At 39.9% G+C, this 22,642-nt stretch overlaps 1 protein-coding gene across 4 annotated transcripts in view; it reads right to left on the bottom strand.

Moving 5' to 3' along the window:
• The window catches only part of LOC138629574 (radixin), a 47,281-nt gene that overhangs the window by 3,968 nt on the left and 20,671 nt on the right, over positions 1-22,642 (bottom strand). For all 4 annotated transcript variants that reach the window (XM_069713369.1, XM_069713368.1, XM_069713367.1 and 1 more), the window contains 11 exons: positions 14,833-14,916; positions 8,914-9,009; positions 8,371-8,493; positions 6,458-6,609; positions 6,036-6,119; positions 5,777-5,923; positions 4,094-4,190; positions 3,832-3,995; positions 2,286-2,416; positions 734-894; positions 206-298 (listed from right to left, as the gene is read on the bottom strand). In XM_069713369.1, coding sequence (XP_069569470.1) covers positions 206-298; positions 734-894; positions 2,286-2,416; positions 3,832-3,995; positions 4,094-4,190; positions 5,777-5,923; positions 6,036-6,119; positions 6,458-6,609; positions 8,371-8,493; positions 8,914-9,009; positions 14,833-14,916 — 1,332 coding nt within the window. The remainder of the gene's footprint in view (positions 1-205; positions 299-733; positions 895-2,285; positions 2,417-3,831; positions 3,996-4,093; positions 4,191-5,776; positions 5,924-6,035; positions 6,120-6,457; positions 6,610-8,370; positions 8,494-8,913; positions 9,010-14,832; positions 14,917-22,642) is intronic.

Consider the following 22,642-nt stretch of genomic DNA (forward strand, 5'->3'; position numbering starts at 1 on the left):
AAGTCATTATAAGGTGTGAAAATAAAATGACGTGCTACAGCAGCCCATGGGAAATCTGTGTCCTTTTAAATTTTTGTATTCATGGCTAAAGCCTTGAATCTTTTGATTTAATTGAATTCATTAAGAACAGAAAAAGCCCCATAAAAAGGGAAAAGCACATTAATGTGTGTCGCGCACACAAACTTGCATGCAGGGGTTACATTACTTTGTGTTGCCATTCATTTGCTTCCTCTTCTTTTTTCCTCTTTGCGTCCTCGAGCAGAGCGATTTTGGCAGTGAACTCCGCTAACTCAGCAGCCTGGTGAAAATGACAACACATGCCAGTAACAAAAAAAGATGTTTAACCAACAGTCCAACCACCCACAGGTATCTATAATAGTTCAAATAAGATGGAATAGACAGGATACTATCAACTTCTTATGTTGCCGTATGTGTATAATGGTAAATGGTGTTTGTTTATTTATTCAAGATCAGAGTGTAAAACGTTTTCAAAAGGAGTTGTTAAATGTAACTTATATTAAATAAGTATAAATAGGTACTAAAGTTGGGTCGGGTGCTAAAATTGTTGATACCAGTATCAGTACATTGACTTCTGATGCCGCTTCTTGAACAATTCTTTTTTTAATTTTTTATTTTTTTTTTTACGGCGGCATTTTCACCTGGACAACAGCACTGAACTAAAAAGGAGAGCATGTGGGAGTTTCAAACAGAGATGGTGTGTGAGTGCAGGTACCAGCTGTTCCTGGTTCTTCATCTGGTCGGCAGCCTGCTGAGCCAGCTCCGTCTTGGCCTCCTCGGCCGCCTGCCTCTCCCTCTCCAGCCGCTCGGCTTCCTCCTTCGCTCGCTTTCTTTCCTGCTCCAACTCCAGCGCCTTACGAGTCTGCTCCTCCAGCTCTGTTTTACGATATTATTAAGCAAGAAGTTCAGAAAGTTGTTCTTCATTCATTTTTAAGGGGATATTCATCTAAATATGTTTTTGATTTTGTCACCCTTAATTAACAGGACAGTATAAAGGTAGACAGGATATGACATGCAGCACAGGTCCTTGACTGGAATTGACCTGTACAGTATGCATTTTTGTGCACCATTAGGCCAATTATTTTACGTGCATTTCTTTATGTACAGTCCATATTGTTGTTCATATATGAGCAGAAAACATATTTCTGTGCAGAAATGTGTATGCGAGTTGTACTAAAACCACCTTTCTTCTGCAAATGGGCAGTTGACAGATTTAGGGACTTCTGCATGCATTGTAAACATTTTAGTACTTTCTTTGTATGGGTTTGACATTTTCTTGGAGGTGAAACTGTTGGTTTTGTTATGATTTTCACTATGATCAATCAACAAGATTTATGAAAATCAGTCAACGTGTCGGTTGCTGCTGCCTGAGCCTACTCCTTGCTGTCTCCAATTATTCCTCTGCTATATGCAAATTCACAGAAAGAGGGCATTTGCCTTCACACTGACAGGCATCTTTGTAACAGTGTGCTTGTCCTGGTTGACCTTTAAGTAACATCACAAAACTTGGCGAACCAGCTGCAGTCTGTGAGCAGCAAACACTGTTGACCTTTCACCTTTGGGAAATGTTGAACAAGACAAACTATGGGTTTCGTGTAAAATTGCATAAATTACGCACTTAAGGATGTTTTTAGAGTTTTTTGTGCCCATGTAGTTTTCTGTTGTTACTTCAATTTGGGTTGGATTTGTTCTTATTGTGTCCTTTTAGGCTTTGGGAGTTTTTAGTCTTCCATATTCAATACCTTTAATAGAAATAAATATGCATCAAGAAGATGTGCAAAACAAAAATCGTGAAACTTTAATAGATATTTTTTATAAACATTTATCAAAAAAACAACAAAGGGGGCTGGTTATTAGCTGGTTTTATATCCGAGTTTCAGTTACTGACCCCACTTTTTTTTTTAAACTTCAGTTGTATAGATCTCTTTCTACAAAGCTGTTTCTTTCTTTAAAACAAAAGAAATCAAAGCTGTGAGATGCTTAATTTTGTGCAAGATCTGTGTCTGGTGGAAAATGAAATGATCGGATTGTGAGAACAAATTCAATAGCACCCTTTGACAGTTTTCTAAACTTGTTTCTACACACACACACACACACACACACACACACACACACACACACACACACACACACACACACACACACACACACACACACACACACACACACACACACGTTTCCACCCGGGCCAAAACCGTACTGATGTTTGAGTCAAGGCTCACACAGGGACAGATGCATGTCGATGCTTCGTGTTGGTGCAGTCGTACCTTTCTGTGCTCTGTGAGTCTGCTCTTCGATCCGCCTCAGACGCTCCATCAGCTCATCCTTCTCTCGCTCGATTCGCTCCTTTTCTTTCTCTGCATGCTCGCGCTTTTTCTTCTCATTCTCCAGCTGCGCTCTGCCACACAGAAAAGAACAGTCAGACACACTCAGCTCCGAAGCTGAAAAATATCCAGAAATTACCAAGTTTTCTTGATGGTGTGTCAGCCGTTTTATTTTCATATAAACTGCCCGATTACCTGCGTAGCCTGATATATAACAGTAAACTCTGTTCTTGTGTGCAGAAAATTTGGCTTTTGTGACATAACTTTTGGTATTTTATGGGCAGCCCCACAACAATCCCGTGACGTTTGCTTTCTGTTTAACTGAGTGGCTTCATTCCCCAAAAATATCTGGACCTCAACACGACAGAGTAATACCAGCATGTCTTACTTAATATTTGTATACAATAAATTGTAATATGTTACATTAAATTGACAAATTACATTTCCTACTTTTTCGCAACAGACACAACATTTTGTCGCTTACTGACACCACCATCATAAACTGTATTTAAGTCACCACTCAATACAAGAAAACTACTTTTTTATGTTTTGTTGAGGTCATGCACTACTTAGTCTGTCAGACGAAGTGATATTTCATGTGTTTAAGTGAAACTAAACACACAAACACACAACAAACATATATGCAAATCAATGAAAACTGAAATTAACAACAACCATTAGCACACACTGCTGACACCCAAAAACAACGATCAGGTACCGAGCGAACAACTAGAAATGTACAACCTACCGTGATCAGTGCTGTTTGGTTTGAATGTACTGATTTCTTTGGCGTGTGTGCACTAATTTTAGACAATGCAATATAATACTTTATTACATCAATTCATTTCTTGTACCTGACAGATTGAGTGATGTTGAATTTCCTACTGTAACAGCAGCGCCATCAGGTCTCACAGACGAGGAACATGTTGTTTTTTTTTTCAATACAACACTGCCCCCTACTGCTCACACAGCCTCATCAGTGAACAGCTGAAAATTCTTCATTTGAAACACCATACAGTGCACACGGTATGTTAGGAGATATATCACAGGTGCTAAATGACCCTGGACCCTCCGTAAGGGTTACCTTAAGGGTTACACTCATCTGACCGGAAAATCCCCTTATGAAGTGATTTATTCAGTCACTAAATGAAAAATACATATTCTGCTATAGTCTTCTCATTTAAATATGCTGTAGGACTTTGCAAAAGACAAATAAAAACCTGCATTTCCAATTGAAAAGACACTTTTTATACATTGCTCCAGGCTCATGTTCAACTGTGAGAATCTGGTGTGCATTCTTCTTTTAAACACGTGGATTTGTAATGGAGACACTTTCTTTTGTGAAAAACAAGACTTTTACAACTTAACTATAGAAAGAAATCACTTAAAAAGAAAATGTTGTGAAGTGGTGCAGCAGAGATAAAAGGTAGATGGCACTCCTAAACCAACTTATAAAGTCTTGAAAAAGAAATAGCAGCATGCAGTGTACCTCTCCATCTGTTTGTGGTGCTTCTCCTCCCGGGCCTGAGCCTTCATCTGCTGCACCTCGATGGTGTCGGGCTTCCTCCTCCTCATGTACAGCTCGTGGTTTCCCATACATAAAGCCAGGATGCGCTTGTTGATCCGCAACCGAGGGGCGTAGAACACAAAGTCCTGGAGGAAGCGCAGGTGTGGTATATGAGAAGATAAGTTCAGTAAAAATTTATCTCTCCTGGACAAAGAAAAACACAAATAAAGTCATCAACACTTACTGGAGCTTTCTTGTCGATGGGTTTGATGACAAACTTCTTGTCGTTGAAGGAAATGTTTCTGATCTCGCTCCAGGGGAAGCCGATCTTTGGTGACAACCTGAGGCAGCGGTGACGAAGGGTTTACTTCATATTCATAACAGATGATTTACTTGTAAACTGTCAACAAACAATTTGGTAATTTCAAGAAGCAACAATGCTTTATATATTTTTTGTTTGTTTATTTGAACATACTGGCTTCCCGTTTTGTTATTTGTTCTAGACTGAACATTTTCTGAGCAGATTGTTCCCCTGCCGTGCTGTTCATCACCAAAAGAGGGCGCTACTGTCAAATCAAAGCAATCCAGGGCCGTCTAAGGAGCTGCCAAATTAAGTTCACAGTACATTCTTTACCCATCTATCACAAAGCATTGTGAAATATGGATTCAGTGATCAAAACATGGTTAATAACTAAAGTCTCCCTCGTTTAACTGTGATTGGAAATCTGCAATAAGTAATTGACTAAATGTTGTCGCGAACAGAAACTTCTTTTGTGGTTTTATTTTCTTTCTTTTTGATGTCAATTTTAAGTTGATCAAATACACCAATGGTTCCCAACTGTCTGGTCTCATGATCCCATATAATGAACAATGTTTACTTGTGACCACTCGACAACTAACTGCATATGTTTGTGTGATGTGAGAGGTTCAACCAAAGAGTGGCTTTTTTCAGACTTGCATTGAAGCTGGAAACCACAGAAGAAGACGAACCAGATTAAAGATGGTGTAAAATTGCCCGTGAAGACAATCCAATGAACTTAACCGCTTATTAAGTTAGTTTAGTGTCTTTTTTATGGAAACATAAAAGACTCTTTTGAGAGCAAATTTCTCACACTGCAACCTAAAATCTAAATTGTGACTAAAAACACATGAACTTGAAAACAGACTATACCTCACAGTTTTGTTGGTTTTCATTCACAGACTTTAAATTTGGTTATTAAACCAGCCTCTTTAATGAGCCACAAAAATGTTGATGTTGAATCAGACCTTTTTACTTACTGGTCAGAAACTTTTGCTTACAATTCGAATTGCATGTCCAGGGGTATACAATGGAGGAGACAAGAGTTTTTATTGGCAGATGTGGATTCACAGCATGACTATACTACTAATATTATGTAGCAGCACGATTTTTACTGCTACATTTAAAAGCATTTCAAAACAGCAATAACTGACCGTCATGTAACTCAACACACAGTTTTGTACTGTTGAGTATTTACATTGGGAGGAGGAAACTGTGTCGCACTGTTTATCCAAGTCAAACCCACCAATAGAAACTCTTGTCTTGTTTTAATTCCCAACCAAAGAGCTCTTATACACAATCATAACTGTGCAACACAATAAAGACTTATTGTTGTTTTTTTGTATGGTTTGTTCGTCTCTCACTGAAACCAACATAACTGTACGGGATCATTTGGTTGCAGTCCCGGTGATATATTCTCAATTCATGAGGTTGTACTTACAAATTAAATTTTGACTGCAATGCATAAAAAGACCTAAAACTATATTCATAGTTGTTGCCTAATGATAGATAATGATGACATATGAAGGACCTGTAATTAATAAATACAATATTATGTCATATCCATGCGACTTGATAGGTGTGGTATGTAGCCATGTATGAGTGTGTATGTGCATGTGAGTTGGTTACTTGTCTTCATGCTCATAGATGTTGAGTCCCAGAGCATCGACTCCCAGCCACAGTTCTGTGCCCTTCTTGTTTTTGATTTCAAAGTAGTTGACACCGTACATCTCCAGGTCCTGAGCGATCTTCAGGTACTCCATCATCGCGTCCTCCCTGCACACAACAACAGTAAACACACAGGCACGAGTGTTCAAGTATAAATGTCTTGGAAAATCCTTTACGCAGCGCTTTGTCACCTCTCTAACACCCGAACAGACACACTCACCTGAGCATGCTTCTGTGCTCCTCATGCCAGGTCTGTATTCTGTCCTCCCACTGTTCCTTTGTCAGCTTGTGTTGCTCCAGAACTCTACAGGACACAGAAGAAAAGGGAGACAAATGCAGGACAGGAGTCAGTAATACATTTAAAAGATACCTTCAGGCAAATTTCTCTGAGATAGTTAGTAGGGACCAGGAACCAGACTCGAGAGTTACAAATATAACTCCTAAAATAGTGAGTTCTCCATTAACTGCAGGGTTGGTGGTTGATTCTCTTCTTGTCTACGTTGAAGTGCCATTTAACAAGACATTGAACCCAAAATTGATGACCAGACCAATATCTTGCACACTTTTTGTCTGAAATAAATTATTTCAAAGAGGGACCTCATGAGTATAGGACAGTATTGTGTGTGCGTGTGTCTGCTTCACCTCTGTGGCAGTAGCCGGTCGGACGCCAGGTAACCCGGCTTGTGAATGTCTTTGTTGTAATCGCCGTACTTGGCCTGGACAGCGTAGGAGGCCAGCAGCACGGCGGTCTCCGGAGGACAGTAGTTCTCATCGTTCAGGATGGCCTCCTTCACCTGCAGAGAGGACACACACACACACACACACATATACAAAACACACACGCACACACTGTCAGTGGTAGCCGAGAGTTAGAAACACAGGAGTGGAACGGGTCGATAGAGTTCTTCAGTCAAGCTTTCATCAATTCTTGGTCAATAAAGTCACTAAATAGATCAACATGAAATCTGGTACAGACATTAATGAAAAGTCAAGGATCCACTGACTTTTGGACTTGCGGGGTATTATTTGAAATGTTTCTATGCTATAGCGGATATAATTTCTTAGTTTCAGGACTCAAGATATGTTTGTATCCTATGGGATCCACAGATGATTAAATCATCATCTATGTCACCTGCATTGCTTCACACACTGTAACACCAACCTGTTGACAAATCAAAACTATTGTGTAGCTGAAAGTAGTGAGAGCTCAGTTAGAGGAAGATCTAACGGTCTAATCAGTTTGGTGGGACCACCTCTTTTAATCCAATAAAATATTGTCTAAAATTGGCAAAGATTTGAGTGAAATTAACAAGTATCTGATCAAAGATTTATTAAATGAGATAGTTGAGCTTTAAAAGACCACAAATTTAATACCAGCTTAGTTTACAGTTGCCAAAATGTTCACCTTCGAGGATAATTTTGTCTGTTTTTCAGCTTGGTATATTTCCCATTAATGTGTCTTTAGTGGCTCAATTGTTTATATGAACTTTGTACTCTTCACCGAAGTAGTTTAGATTCAGGGAAACAATAATGGAAACGAGCGTGCAGCTTTCCAAAAAACTGGATTTTGACATGAATCGTTTCTTTTGGAGACAAGAACAGGCCACCTGGTGAGCCCTATTGTCTAAGTGCATTAGTGATCTCCATCTGGGACACGTTGCTGGCTAACATAATCACCTTGCATTAGGTCACCTGAACCAGTCAGGTCAACCACACATACCACATACGTCTACGTGTAAGAGGCTGCTCTGGTTAACTCGTGCTCCTGTTGCTCATGATGTACTTTCAAAGTTACAGAGAGTTTTAGCATCGAGGAACAGAAGCTGGAGTCGGTGAAGTCTGCAAAGGTCATTTAGTGACATGCTGTTTCACTCTGCTCACATCAGGGGGAGGTTCCCAGTGGTTTACAGCTTGTAGACGTTTTACAACAGATTTTAATTCAGTTGTACGTAGAGCTGCACTCCGGCTGGTCTTGGTCTTTTTTGGGGAAGTGAAACATCGTATCCAGGATGAAAATGTTTCCCAAAGCTGAACATTAATTGACCATTGCTGGGATTCCTTTTATCTATTGATTTTCCATGTGCAGCATCGACAGGTGTCTGTCTGTGCTGCAAACATGATCATCCTCAGTGAAAATAGCAGAGCAGAGAAAACCACTAGTTTCCTGACATGTATTATCTTTCATGACAGTCGTGTTGTCTCTCTGCCTGCATCATGTGTTGATCTCCCATATTGATATCCTATGGTGATATAAGGCTAGATATTGTCTTAGATTCTGGATATTTCTGGTTTTAAAGGCTGTATTACAGTAAAGTCATGCCATTTTCTGAACTCACCAGACTGTTCTAGCTGTTTGATTCTTTTTCTTTCCCCATTTAGTTATTATATCCACATTATTGATGATTATTGATCAAAAATCTAATTGTGTAAATATTATTAAGCCGGAATCATCCTGTAAGATCAGAAATGGTCTTCACTCACTGAGACAATTCTCACCTCTCACATGTTAGCATCATTCTGGTAAACCCGACCACCAAAATAACTCTGTTCAGTACCTGCAGGAAGAAGAGCTTCTGCGTGATCTCCTGGATGAGTTCCTCAGAAACATCCTCTGGGAAGAACTTCGCTCTGAACTTGAACTGCAAAGGGTTCTCCTTCTTCACATCCTGCTGGGTGACCTGGAGGGAAACATCCGAACCCAACAGTCCATCCTCAGTGTGAATTTAACACGAATGGCAAATACGAGTCATTTAAAATAAGATTAAAGAGCGAAATCTGTAAACAAATTATATTTACTAAAGTTGTTTTCAGGCTCTTTGGATAAAAGCTTTCAGCAAACAGAATACTAAAGTAAGATTAAACATGCAAGTTTGCTTTTCGGATAAAGTCAGTGGTAAAGTGTTAACCACAGGAGGACTGTTTACTGCTTACAGGCTGTCAGAACATTAAAACTATCATGTTTTTTTGAGACGTGGGAATTAATTTATCTGCACAAAACATGAAAACAAGAACAAACTGAAGATATGATAAGTGCTAGACATGAGATAAGCTCCTATGTGTAGATTCGAAGTGTTTTGAGTGGTTGTGCTCTCACTCACCTTCTTGTTGAGTTTGAGCCACGTCACGTAGCCTTTGCTGTCTGTGTACTGCAGGCCGAAAAACCAGACCTCCCTCAGACCGACTGTCTTCACCACCTGAAACCACAAAAAGGACTCGTTTTTTTCCTGTTTACAAGTTTTGAGTGTCCCCCGACCCTACAGCGACATTGATCATTGAGTTTACAGAGCAAGCTTTGCCCATAAAAACATTTCTAATGAAGTTTCAATCCCCCTGAGAGAATTATTTGATATTTTCAGCGACTTCTCTTTCCCAGGTTTTAAACACAAATGCAATTAATATAAGTGACGGCTAGTATTTTATACCTAACAACATGGCAGCTGACCTCATTGAAACATTATCCATCTTTTTATTTGTCAATTACAGATTGTATTTCGTGCATAAATTGAAAACCCTGGAGAGGTAATCGTTGAGAATCTGGTGAGGCGAATGCACAGTTCAATACTTTCAGGATTTATGACCAGAAATTATATCTGGGGCATGAATTAAAAGCTGCGACAGCAAATATACCAAGGAAACACAGTTAATATTGCAGCGACATATTGATCGCTAAAATTATTTTTTCTCCATTCTGCCATCCGCCCTCTTGAATCTTTTCCCTTTACTTTAATAATAATAATAATAATAATGGTATACTTTAATTGTACCGCACCTTTCATACTTAAACTGCAGCTCAAAGTGTTTTACAGCAGAAGGTAAAAGCAAAGATATAAAATAGGATAATGCAGCAATAAAAACATTAAACTTTTGCAAAATGTGTTTGATGTTTATATCCCCTCCCTATTCTCTGAACACACTCATATGTTTGTCATTCACAAACTATTGTCCCATTTACAAAGAGAGACTGAGACAGGGAGACAGTCCCAGAAGGGATGCGGACACTCACTCAGATGCTGATGTGATTTACACAGTCAATACGACAGCACTCATACCATGTAATGTAATTAACTCTCTCACGCTCATGGCCACAGAAAGACATGCTCTTATAAACAAGTTAAATACCCATGTGAATCGGATAATCACATGCATAAACACTCATCTAAAACAAACTGTTGCAATGGTAACTGTACAATCGAAACACACACACACACACACACACACACACACACACACACACACACACACACACACACACACACACACACACACACACACACACACACACACACACACACACACACACACACACACACACACACACACACACACACACTCCCACACATGGAGGGCCTCCAGTGGGACTGGGCTCAGCCTGATTTGGAAGGAAAGCCTCAGATGTGGATAAATGACTTCAGGATGAGAGAGAAGGAATAATGAAAGGGACAAAGAGAGACGCCAACATGAAAGGTGATATGAAACTCAAGCTGACTGGACTCCTTACTTTCATATCAGATAAAAACACTTTCTCACAGGCAATTCTAAAAGTGTGCGTGATTATCAAAGTGTTAGTGTTCAGAGGGAGGGTTACATGTTTGAGTTAGTTTGATTGAAAAGCTTTTCTGTCTTGCTGTGGCTGTGTGTGTGTTTGTGTATGTGTGTGTGTGTGTGTGTGTGTGTGTGTGTGTGTGTGTGTGTGTGTGTGTGTGTGTGTGTGTGTGTGTGTGTGTGTGTGTGTGTGTGTGTGTGTGTTATGGCTGTTTATATTTAGCTCTGCAGTCTTTTCATCAATGGAGTCTCTTCATTCGTATGAATGAGGGCCGTTTAAAAATGAAACAGCTGTTTCTGAGGTCGGCTTCTTGCATGGCACATTCTTACAGAGCTCACCATTCACTCCTGCACGTGATTTTCCTGTACCGTGAAACCTTGTGTTACTGCAGTTTAATGATCTCAGGGAGACTTTACTGTTTTCATAAAACAAGACCATGGAGCATGGTGCCTGATGAAGATGTGTCTGATCAGATTTTGATGTCAGTGTCATTGTAAGCAACAGTAATAAGTTCCCTCTCACTTGTTTATGCTGCTTTCAATCTGTAGTCATTTCACACTTCTAGAGGTCTATCTAGTTTATTTACATCTAATTTTGGTAGCTGGGCATATGAAACTTCCCCTCATCATTAGGGCTGGGTCGTTCAAAATTCTTGATATCAGTTTTTTGATACTTGAATCCAGTACTGGTTCCTGAACAATACTTTTTCCAGTTTCAATTTTATAAAATCCATTTTTGGAAAACAAACAAACTACATTAAACATGACAGAACCTATCTTTAGTTTTGATACAGTTTAGAGGGGGAGAGAGTAACAACATGTCATCTGCAGACTCTCTGTAGACACTACAGATTACAGATGTTCCTTAAATGCCTCACATGCAGACCTTTGGTAGACATTTAAATTTACTGATGTTCCCCAAACATAAAATAGGCCCAGAAGTGTGCAAAATACATTTTATTTGAAAAGACTAAATTAGGGCACTCCAATGCATGATTTTTGGAAATAGAAGCCATGTGAGTTTACCTAGGCCGCCCATGTATAGGAAACATTGGCTCACTAATGCAGATTAGATTTATTCCTGCATAGACAATCAATGTGTTTTAAATTGAAAACGTGTTAGTATATATGTACCCTAGGAATTGAAATTTGGGTACCAAATAAGATTTTTTTTTAAATATTAGATAGTATCATAGTTCTTTAGTCAGTGCCATAAAAGTATTGAAGTTCAGTAACCCGCCATTACTTCTACCCCTGTAGAGTCCAGTCTGGTTGGAATTAGGAAAGCAGCTAAAAATATTATCGTTATCTATCAATCTGTTAAAATATTTTAGTTGATTGATTTTTCATTCAGTCTGATTCTAGGTCCCAGAGTCCGAGGTGACATCTTCAAAATGCTTGTTTTGTCTGACCAAAGGTCCAGAATCAAGCAAACCCTCACATTTCTAAAGCCAGCAGCTGTGACCGTTTGCTGTTTTTACTTGATGAACGGGTAATCAGTTTTAAAAAAGAAAACAAAATCTCTGTCAATTAAAAAGATCAATTAAATGTCTTATCTTTTGACCACTCATTGGTATCCTGAACCCTTAAAATTGCATCAGAGCCATATTAATGGCATATTTTCCGTGTTCTGCCCATAAATCATGAGAATAGTCATTGGTAGAATCCCTAAAATAGATTCCAGCATTCAAAAATCAACACAAGTAATACATGCAGAACACACAAATACCCGTTTATACTGACTGTAAACACACAATAAAACAAGCCTCCTCGGGCAGATTCACTATGCAGAGTGTAAGCACTGTGTGTGCATATATCACTGGGCATCACTGGTTGCTATGGCGATGCACAGACGGAAGCCTTCAGATTTGGTGAGTCAGTTGCAGTGTGTGTTTCATCGAGAGACAGCAGATAGGTAAGAGAGTAATGGGAGAGGAGAAAAATAATGGGCGAATACCAGAGAAAGGTGGAAGTAAAGTGAGTAGGTGAGTTAGTGTGTTACTGAGAGAAGGTGTGTGTGCCAATGCAGCGTAATGCAGCCAAGAGAGAGCATCCAAATTGTGTTCAGCCTGCTGTAGTATCAATCTCTCCTCTTTGGAAGTCTGTTCGTGACAAAACAACGAGCTAATTCATCTGAATTTAACAGCAAAGATATGAAGTCAAGACAATGTGCAGAAGTAGAATAAATAAATAAATAAATACATCATCTTTTTGGAGAGCAGTTCTGACCACAACGACCTTCCTTTTCCTATACTGCCTACACGCATGTTCTTTGTTGTTATGCGTGCTATTTTTGTTTTTCAATGACTCATCTTGTTTATTCATCTCCCAATTCTGTTCTTTGGCAAAACGTGTATTTTGGTTTTCCAGAAAACACAATGGCAACACAAATTGAAACTGTAATTGGTAGAGAGTTGGAGCTGAGATAAGAAATTCAGACGTGAGGTCAAGAAGAGGTCAGCACATGTCCTTGGTGGAGGATAACATGAGTGTGTTTGTGAGAGGGCGTGGAATAGAGAAAATAATTGTGTCTTTACTCTCGTGTGTGTTGAGTTGATGGTAAAGTAGTAGTTGAGCACTAGAAATGGGATGCCAATAATATTTGTTTTCCACCACCAAATGATTTTTTTTTTCTCATATTAGGCAAAGACTGAGCATTATGACAATTTCCTTTTTTCAAAGTAGCTCTCAGAGGAAAAAAGGTTAGAGATCTAGTTAAAGAGCGGTAGTAACGCCAGGCACCAGTACAAAGAGAATATAAGGGGGAAGGACAGTTGTCACATATACAATTAGATTTTTTTCAGTTTTAATGACTTCTCAAATATTTGAAAAATCATGACCCATTCCTGGTTTAGGTACCAAAAACCAAGTGATTAGGATCAGGAAAAGATTATTACATGTGGCATGGTCATAGTTTGGTTAGGTTTAAGCAACAAAACTTCTCAATTAGGGTTGGGAAAAGATCATGGTGTGGGTTAAAAAGACTACTACTACTAGAGTATGTAATAACATCAGGTACTTGTACAGTGCTTTATCAACTTTTGGTCTCAAAGCACTTTTACATGGTTTTTCCATTCACACACTAATGAGATGGATCACCGTGCAAAGTGCTGCTATCATGAGTACATTCACACACTGATGGTACACCATTCTGAGCAGCTTAGGGTTCAATGTCTTGCTCAAGGACACTTAGGCATGTGGACAAGAGGAGCTGGGGAGTGAACCACCAACCTTTTGATTAGAGTGCAACCCACTCTACCGTCTGAGCCACAGCCTCCCTATAGTAGTGATGAGCGAGGACACCATTATCTGTATCTGTTAAACCAACTAAATTATCTGTATCTGTATCCATACTCGGATGGGGCGGGGCTTAATCTGGACGTGGGTGGTGCTCAGACAGGAAGTGTGTGGGAAGTTACCAGAAGTGGTACATTATCCGTACAGGATACTCGTTTCAGCCGAGTAGTCGTCTCATACCCAGTACTTTCACGTCAAACTGAGAGAAAACGTGACACTGACACGGTGTCCTCTTGTGGACTCACTGCTGTATTACATGTTTTAGCGTGCTACCGGGCTCAGCTGTGTGAGGCTGTATTTGGGCACAGAGGTGCTTTAAAGTAAATATTCCAAGACAGGATCATGGGCAGCTCTGGAATATCATAAAATGACCTTACATCGTTGGTCATGTTTCCACAACACAACAGCAGAAAGAAAAATACACAAAACCACCAGATGAACACCAGATTATTATTGGGCAAGTACATGACACAAGTAGCACAGACTGGGTTTGTCTTTTACACCAAAACACTTCGTGATATATTCTGATAAGACAAATATATGATTACAAGAATCTATTTTGTGCAGCCATAAAAACCCCCCTGTGTTTTGATCTCACACTGTAAAGCAGAACACACACAAAGAGCAACAACAAAAGCAGAAAAACAAAGGCTTCTCTCTTGCATTCTATCGTCCTCCCTCTATGTCACCACAACCCCAACAACCATTCGTGGTCTGACATGAAACAACAGTGAGAGGTGCCCTTTTACTTCCAGACAGTCAGGACACACACACACACACACACACACACACACACACACACACACACACACACACACACACACACACACACACACACACACACACACACACACACACACACACACACCATCCATCACTTCCACCCTCCAAAGCTTCCCATTTGGACAAAGAGTGCTTTGTGTGTCATCTCTGTACAGAACCAGTACCATCCCAAACCCACACACACACACACACACACACACACACACACACACACACACACACACACACACACACACACACACACACACACACACACACACACACACACACACACACACACACAGAGTCTCAGTATTGCTTCCTCACAATCTGAGAGTTTGGTTATTAAATGAAAAAAAAAAAAAAAAAGAGACTAAATCATGTATATATGTGTGTAGAGTATATGTGTGTCCTACCTGGTCAAAGAGCTGTTTGCCTGTCGTGTTGGGCTGGATGGCAAACTCCAGCTCAGCGTCCATGGTGGTGACGCGCACATTGATCTGCAAAACACAAACAAATACGTTAACGGATCAAAGAATAATAGAATAATCAAATTTAAAAGTCAGAGACATGCCACTGTTGAAGGTTGGTTATGATCGTAGACCCAACTGCAGCCCACAATACGTCGCATCACTGCACCAAAAATATGCATCCGTCCATGTTTATTCCTGATTTGTAGTCCATTTCCATTTCTAGTCACTAAACATTCTGCTTAAAGCGCGCGCCTTCATTCACTGTCATGCTTAAGATATTGTTTTACCTCTTGACTGGGAAAAATAAATACTTAAGTATCACAGGATTTCCAGGAAAATTGCTGTGAGAGGGCTGACTGTAAAAAAGGCCGTAATCTAAAACAACAGAGAGCCTGTTGCCCTTCTGCAGCTCTGGGAAGTTTTACTCAGCGCAGCAGTGATCCCGCTCACAATGACAATGATCACATTCTGATGTTTAGCAGATATTTTATCTTACCATGTTCATCATCGTAGTCTAGTGTTGTCTAGAGTTTTGTTCCGAAAGAGTATATGCAGCACATACAAGCCCCAGTCGTAATCGCATGGATCTTCGTATTCCTATTTATAATAAGATGAACTTTTAATAAAAGTAATTTTACTAATGCACTGAGAAAGTGTTAGATGACTTCCTAAAAATATATGCGTGTGTGTGTATAAAAGCAGATCTTTGTGGTTTTAAGCAACAGGCAAACATGATGCAGAAGATATATGTGCTGCTTAAAAAAAAAAAAGGCGGACAGAGTGAATCTGTAATGGTGATCCGCACACTGTGACACAATGACAGACACTGGCCCAATGCTTACTGCTGAAAAGTAAATCAGTAAATCTCCAGTTTGACTCAATTGGAGAAAAAAAAGAAGTATTAACTCGATGATCATTGAGTTTGAATGGGAGCAACTGGAGGAAAGGAAAGAAGATTAGGAGGCAATGTAAAATACAAGAAAAGGTGTAAAAGGAATAGTGAAAACACATAATAAAAGATACTATATAAAACCCTGTGTCCAAGAAGTTGGGACGCTGTGTAAAATGTAAATAAAACAGAATACAAGGATTTGCAAATCATGTAAACATATATTTAATAGCAAATTGAACAAAGACAACATGTCAGGGAAAACTTAAAAATGTTATTGTTTTATAAAAAATATATGTTTATTTTGTAACGATGCCAGCAACACATTTCAAAAAAAGTTGGGACAGGGGCATGTTTACCACTGTTTTGCAACACCTATTCTTTTTACAACACTCTGTAAATGTCTGGGACTGAGGAGACCGGTTTCTGGAGTTTTGGAAGTGCAAATTTCCCATTATTGCCTAATATAGGATTTCAGCTGCTATCACAATGGTAGACAGGTCTGGTCTGCAGGGAGGCTAGTTTAGCACCCGGACTCTTCTACTACAGAGCCATGCAGTTGTAATAGTTGTAGAACATGCTTTAACACTGTTTTGCTGGAATAAGAAAGGCCTTCCCTGAAAGAGACGTTGTCTGAATGGCAGCATATGTCACTCCAAAACTTGCACATATCATTCAGCATTAATAGCTTCTTCCCAGATGTGCAGGCTACTTATGCCATGTGCACTAATGCATCCCTGTACCATCACAGATGCTGTTTTTTTAACTGAGCGCTGATAACAAGCTGGGTAAAAAAATAAAGAAAATAAAGGCACTGTGCAAACAAGAGATGATATGTGCAAAGGTGGTGAAGTGGCCTACAAAGGAGGCATGACAGTCGTAATGAAATGGTGGCCCAGTCTGTGCCAGCTGTGTGTGTCTGTGTTATACACACACACACACACACACACACACACACACACACACACACACACACACACACACACACACACTCTGTGTTACAGCCAGCGTTTGTGATGTCACAAACTACCGCTCATGTTATACGTTCGCTCTGAGCACGGCCAACTGTCCAACCTTTTATCTTGAAGAAACACACAGCGATCATTCTGTTGGGCAGCTAGCAAGCTACTTGTGGTTGACCAAGATGTGTGTCACTCCGAAACGAGTCAGCCAATCAGAAAAGAGGGTCATTGATGTCAAAAGGTCTTAAAGACACAGACACAAAGCAACCTTTTGTTATACGAGCTCCAGAAAGAAGATTAAGTCGGGAAATTAAAAACTACATTGTGATGATTTTTGGTACTTAAAACCACAAAATATCTTCTCGTGGATATCAAAATAAAACACCAGCACAGCGTCAAATATGGGACATTTAATTATAAAGATGAGGGGAAGGAACATCGCCATGCAGAGATGTGGAAACTCATTGAGACCTTCGACAGACAGAACTACAAAGACAATGACTTCTGTTTCAAGAAGCATTTATACAGTCTCTTCAGGGTTCACAGGCCATCTGCACTTCAACATAGAGGAATGGAGAACTGCACCAGAAAAAAAAACAATTTGGACAATGTGTCATTAAAACCAATAAATGAGGGCCAAATGGTTGTTTTTAATGACACGGTGGTTTGTCAAATAGTTGAGAAGATTTAAAAGAATAGGATCATCAAATAACAAGTGAGGATACAGTTTTGACATTAGTCTTATTTGCAAGCTAATTTGCAGATTCTTCTTTTTCTCAGTTGGTTTACTATACACATTGTATAGTTGTATTAAATCATAAACAAAGTATAGCTTATAACTTTTTACCTACCTGTTTTGGGGTAATGTGAATGCTCTAATGAATCAGCCTTTTTAGGCTCTGTACACTATGTTTTATATCCTTTGATTTTTTTATTTTTTTATTTGGGCGCTAACAACCTAAACTTTCACAGCTGCATAATGTTGCATAATTCATGATGTAAAAAATAAATAAATATTTGAATGCCAGTGGGAGGACAGCAGTGAGGTGCAGTGGAAGAGCTGCTCAGCTGCAAAAACAAGCACACTGTCGCATGAGAGAGAGAAGTCATTATAGACTGGTATTCTGGGAGTTAGTTGTGATTCTCAAGAGCCAAAACTGAAGGCACAAAACTTTAATCATGGCTGCAGCCACATTGACACCGCGCTATTCTGAAGTGAACCGGAGTAATGAAATGTGTGTATGCATGTGGATGTCGCAGCATGAAATCATCAGACTATCAGACTTCAAACCAGCTGCAGACCTCGCGGAAACAAAACCTTTGCCTTGTAGCAATCCTTACTGGGCCCTGTTCAGAGAACTGAAAACACACACACACACACACACACACACACACACACACACACACACACACACACACACACACACACACACACACACACACACACACACACACACACACACACACACACACACACACACACTGTACATAAGTATGCGATCCCACATTTGTCTGAGTGTCCTATCACATTCAATTAGAGGTGTAATACATTACACTGTTGTGTGTTTCTGTGCTGCGGTAAGCAAACCCATTTCTGCAGTGAAACCAACTGTCTTCAAGTAACCTTGACAACCGAGGGAGGAGAGGAGGGGGGTTGAGAAAGAAAGAAAGAGAGAGAGAGAGTGAAACAGAGGAAAGAAGAAAGAGGTAACAATGGTAGTTGTTATCAGCCTTCGGGAGAAAACTGCTGCATTAGTTGTGTGTGTGTGTGGGGGGGGGGGAGGGGGGAGAGACAAAGACAGACAGATGTCTACGGTGAACTGAGTGCATCAATCATAAGAAGCCGGCAGTCAAAAAACACAAGACTTACAGATAGCTCAACTGACCTGAAAAATATACACAAATACCACACAGCTACACACGCGCACACACACACACACACACACACACACACACACACACACACACACACACACACACACACACACACACACACACACACACACACACACACACACACACACACACACTGGGCCTTGTTCTGCAGACAAAAGCAAAGGCACTCCACCCCCAATTGAGCCCTCTCTTTCACTCAATCAATCACTCACACACACACATACACACATTTTAAGAATATCTTGCAGGCAAAAATAACCAGATTTTGGCAATTTTGCTTGTATGTATGGGATTAAATTTGGGCCAAAAAAAAAAAAATGCTCATATGTTCACAGTCTATATGAATTGAAAATGTGACAAAACCTTTGTCCAGATCTATTCAACTTTGCACTGTACTTGTTTCATGTCGTTGTGTTGTTGTGCGCGTCGTCCTGAAGTGACATTGTCTCTACTTCAGGACGACACGCACAACAACGAGCGGTGCAAAGACACGACGGACGTACAGTTCAACATAGACACCAACTGTTTTAACACGTTTCATTGACATAGACTGTGTGTATGTCGACATATTTTTGGCACAAAGGGAACTCCATAACTTTCGGTCAATTAGCAAATTAACCAACATAAATTCTGACCTATGTTCCTTTTTTGGGGGAATATTTAATAAATCTGTGCAACATCAGTGCTGCAGACATCATAGGACTGAGGTTGAAACATGTCAACTAAATGTCACTTATTCGGTCTGCTGGTGTATTGTTCATGTGTGTGTGTGTGTGTGTGTGTGTGTGTGTGTGTGTGTGTGTGTACTGCTGCTTGTAGATTGTAAGTCTGCCTTTGTTTAGCTCCACATGATAAAGAAATAATGTTTGAACAGTAGATGTTGGGAAAGTATGGGAACGTGACCAGATGCTGGAAGTGTGTGTGTGTGTGTGTGTGTGTGTGTGTGTGTGTGTGTGTGTGTGTGTGTGTGTGTGTGTGTGTGTGTGTGTGTGTGTGTGTGTGTGTGTGTGTGTGTGTGTGACCCAGTGAGGCAGACATCTGTGTTTATGTATGTATGGGAGCACAGCCATATGGACGCTGTACAGCACAAACATCTACATTATACACAGTCTGTGTCCTAATTTTTTTTTTTTTTTGGTGTACACATTATTGTATGGCATGTGTTGTTCTGGCCCCTTGGGTCTCCATAGCAACAGCCTTGCGGATGCTTTTAATGTCATTTTCGAGACTTTTTTCTTGAGTCTACTCTTGACTCTTGAGGGTGGCCTTGAGAGGATTGACCCCTTTTGAAGCAACAGCAAAACACAAGGACACTGAAAGTGTAGTTTAATTAATGGGGACTTCCTGGATTGATTCATCTTTCAGTCCCTAAAATATGGCAGAAAAATGCTGATCAAAATTTACTCCAGGTTAATATGACATCTTTAAATTGCTTGGTTTGTCCGACCAACATAAAGACGCTCAGTTTACAGTGAAAAGCACCAAATCCTGACCGACTGAGTCACAGAAAAATGAATACAGAATGACGTACTTAAATTTAGGGTTACTTTTTGACCACAGTGAATATGCACAGAGGCACGGAGGCAGCCATTTCCTTTGTGCACTGCAGTAAGAAAAGTCCTCTATAGTGTCCACTATATACATCTAATGTAGTGTGCGATTGTCTAGAAGGAGGACATGTTTGTGTGTGTGCATTTGTGTCTTTGCCTACAAATTTGAACATAACCTGTTTAAACGTATGTGTGTATGTGTGTGTCTGGTAAAAAAGAAGGACAAAGATACAGAGGAGGAACGGCATGTCTTCTTGCTGATAGCAGCAAATATGTTAACAGATAACGCAGGCAGTCTCCGCCTGTTCACTGACCACAATCTATTCTGTTACTGCAGACTGACTTCTGCTGAAACCCTTCAGCGATCTATTGAAGATCTGCACAGACATGCAAAAAAAACCTACTAGCAATAGTTGTGTTATATTTGTAATCATCACAACAGCCTCTACTTAAAATATAAAAGTAGGCCACGAGCAGAAATATATCAGATGTAACGACCCAGTGGTGGCATATGGAAGGCAAACTGTGCTCGTCATTAAAGAAGAGATAGTCCACATCAGGAAATGAATTTCCCTAGTAGAAGCTGCGTTCAGGCTGCTTGCAGCAGAAACACTCTACAGACTGTTAATTCTAAAATATTTATTGTACAGTAACAGTCGCTGGTCGTGTTTAGATTGGAAAGTCGCCAGGCCAAATAGGTTTCTGAACTCTTGAACTAAGTAATTAGCTAACAGAGAGAACGCAGATTATTTTCCACTTCAGCTCATGTTTACAGAGTTGGACAAGACCTGATAGTTTATTATATACTGAGCACAGGCCAAATGTCCAGAACTGGCACCTCACAAACACAGTTTGGAAACCAAACTTTTTGCTGACTTGCACATTAAAAGAAACGACAAATCCATTGCCACAACAGCAATGACTGCTGCTGGCACATGGCATGTTACACTAATGTTAAAAACCCATTGGCACCTACTAGAGATGGAGTCAATGAGCACTGTTCATTGTTTCACAAACCATCATAACCACTAATTCATTCAATGATAAACACAGAAAAATAATATACTCAACTCCATTCAGCTCTCTGAGCAGAAGTGTTTGTGTACCAGTTCTGCGATCTTGACAACAATCACAATGACTGAACAACACTTGAATACTATTTTTTTTTTTATTGTTTTCAAGACGCTAGCCAGCTGGCTACACACAAAAGAGTTCCCAGATACTGCAACACAAGCTACTCAGAAAAGGTACGTGCGCGAAAACTTGTTTGAAAAAAGTGAAGAAGGGCGTTCTAACATGAAATTTACTGAACTAAGTTCAAACCAAGTGACTTTATCCACCTGGACAGGCCCTCCAAGTATGTAAAATGTTGTACTGGCTCATTGATGCTGATAAGGTTCACTCCTGCATTGATGTAGCAACAGCATCTTTTGATACTGGACAGCACCTTTTACGCAGTATAAGTATTGAAGTCTGATCCCAAGCCCCAACTAATCTTCATGCCTTTCAGTCACGGGAGTTTTGGTAACCTTTGAAAAAGCAACATTTACTTTGTAAGACCTGTTCTTTTCTTTGAATGTTCCTAATCCTGCTGATTTCTTGTTTCATATTACGTTATTAATGATATATTTATATTGGTGTATACGTCCACAGCTAATCATTAGCTAAAATAGCAGCCACGATATCTCAATAAGGGGATATAGAAAGGATTTGATCATATCTATATGAATAATATAGTATTTGCGTAAAACTCAGTGGTTGGGCTATAATGTTATTGATGGGGCATATTTCACCTCCTTAACTGCTCTGATTGAGGCCTTTCGTAAAGTCAATTTAAACTTTGCAGAATCAAAGATGGTGCAGGATGTTTTACTCGCTTACATACTGGAGAGCAGTTCAGCAGCTGGTGGTAATGACAACTGCTGTACTAGTTTGTATTAATTTATGCTTTTTTGCTATTGGACACGTCCATAAATGTCTACGTTGTCATTCAGTAGGTTGCTAACAGACTTCCTACGAGTTTATATATTCAACATGTTCTGTTTGACCTTTTAGGACATAAGACATATAAGAAACAATTTAATGAGCCATAAAGCTAAATTAATTAGAGTCCTAATTGTCATAATTGCAGTGTTGTGTTGAAATTCCAGCCGTTTAACTTGTCATTTTTGTAATGAGACTCGAGCTGGGGACGCTCTCGGGAAAACAGAGCCTCAAAGTCTGTAGCTGGCTTTTTTTTTTTTACCAGCATCCTCCAGTGCCTCCATGTCATTCATAACAAGTAGTGACAGCTAAATAGTAGGTTAGTGTGTACAGGCAGAGGCTGCCCACGCAGCACAGCCCACCTGTTGACTGTTTGAGTATGTTAGAGACAGACAGCCATAATTAAGAGCTGTTTGCAGCTAAGCTGGTTAAAAGAGGCTTTAAAGGCAACCAGGGACACACCGCCTTCTTCA

Source organism: Brachyistius frenatus, unplaced genomic scaffold, assembly GCF_029030835.1.
Source record: "Brachyistius frenatus isolate BFR_SWC_R1_liver_20210118 unplaced genomic scaffold, ASM2903083v1 Contig_118, whole genome shotgun sequence".
Classification (NCBI taxonomy): Eukaryota; Metazoa; Chordata; class Actinopteri; family Embiotocidae; genus Brachyistius; species Brachyistius frenatus.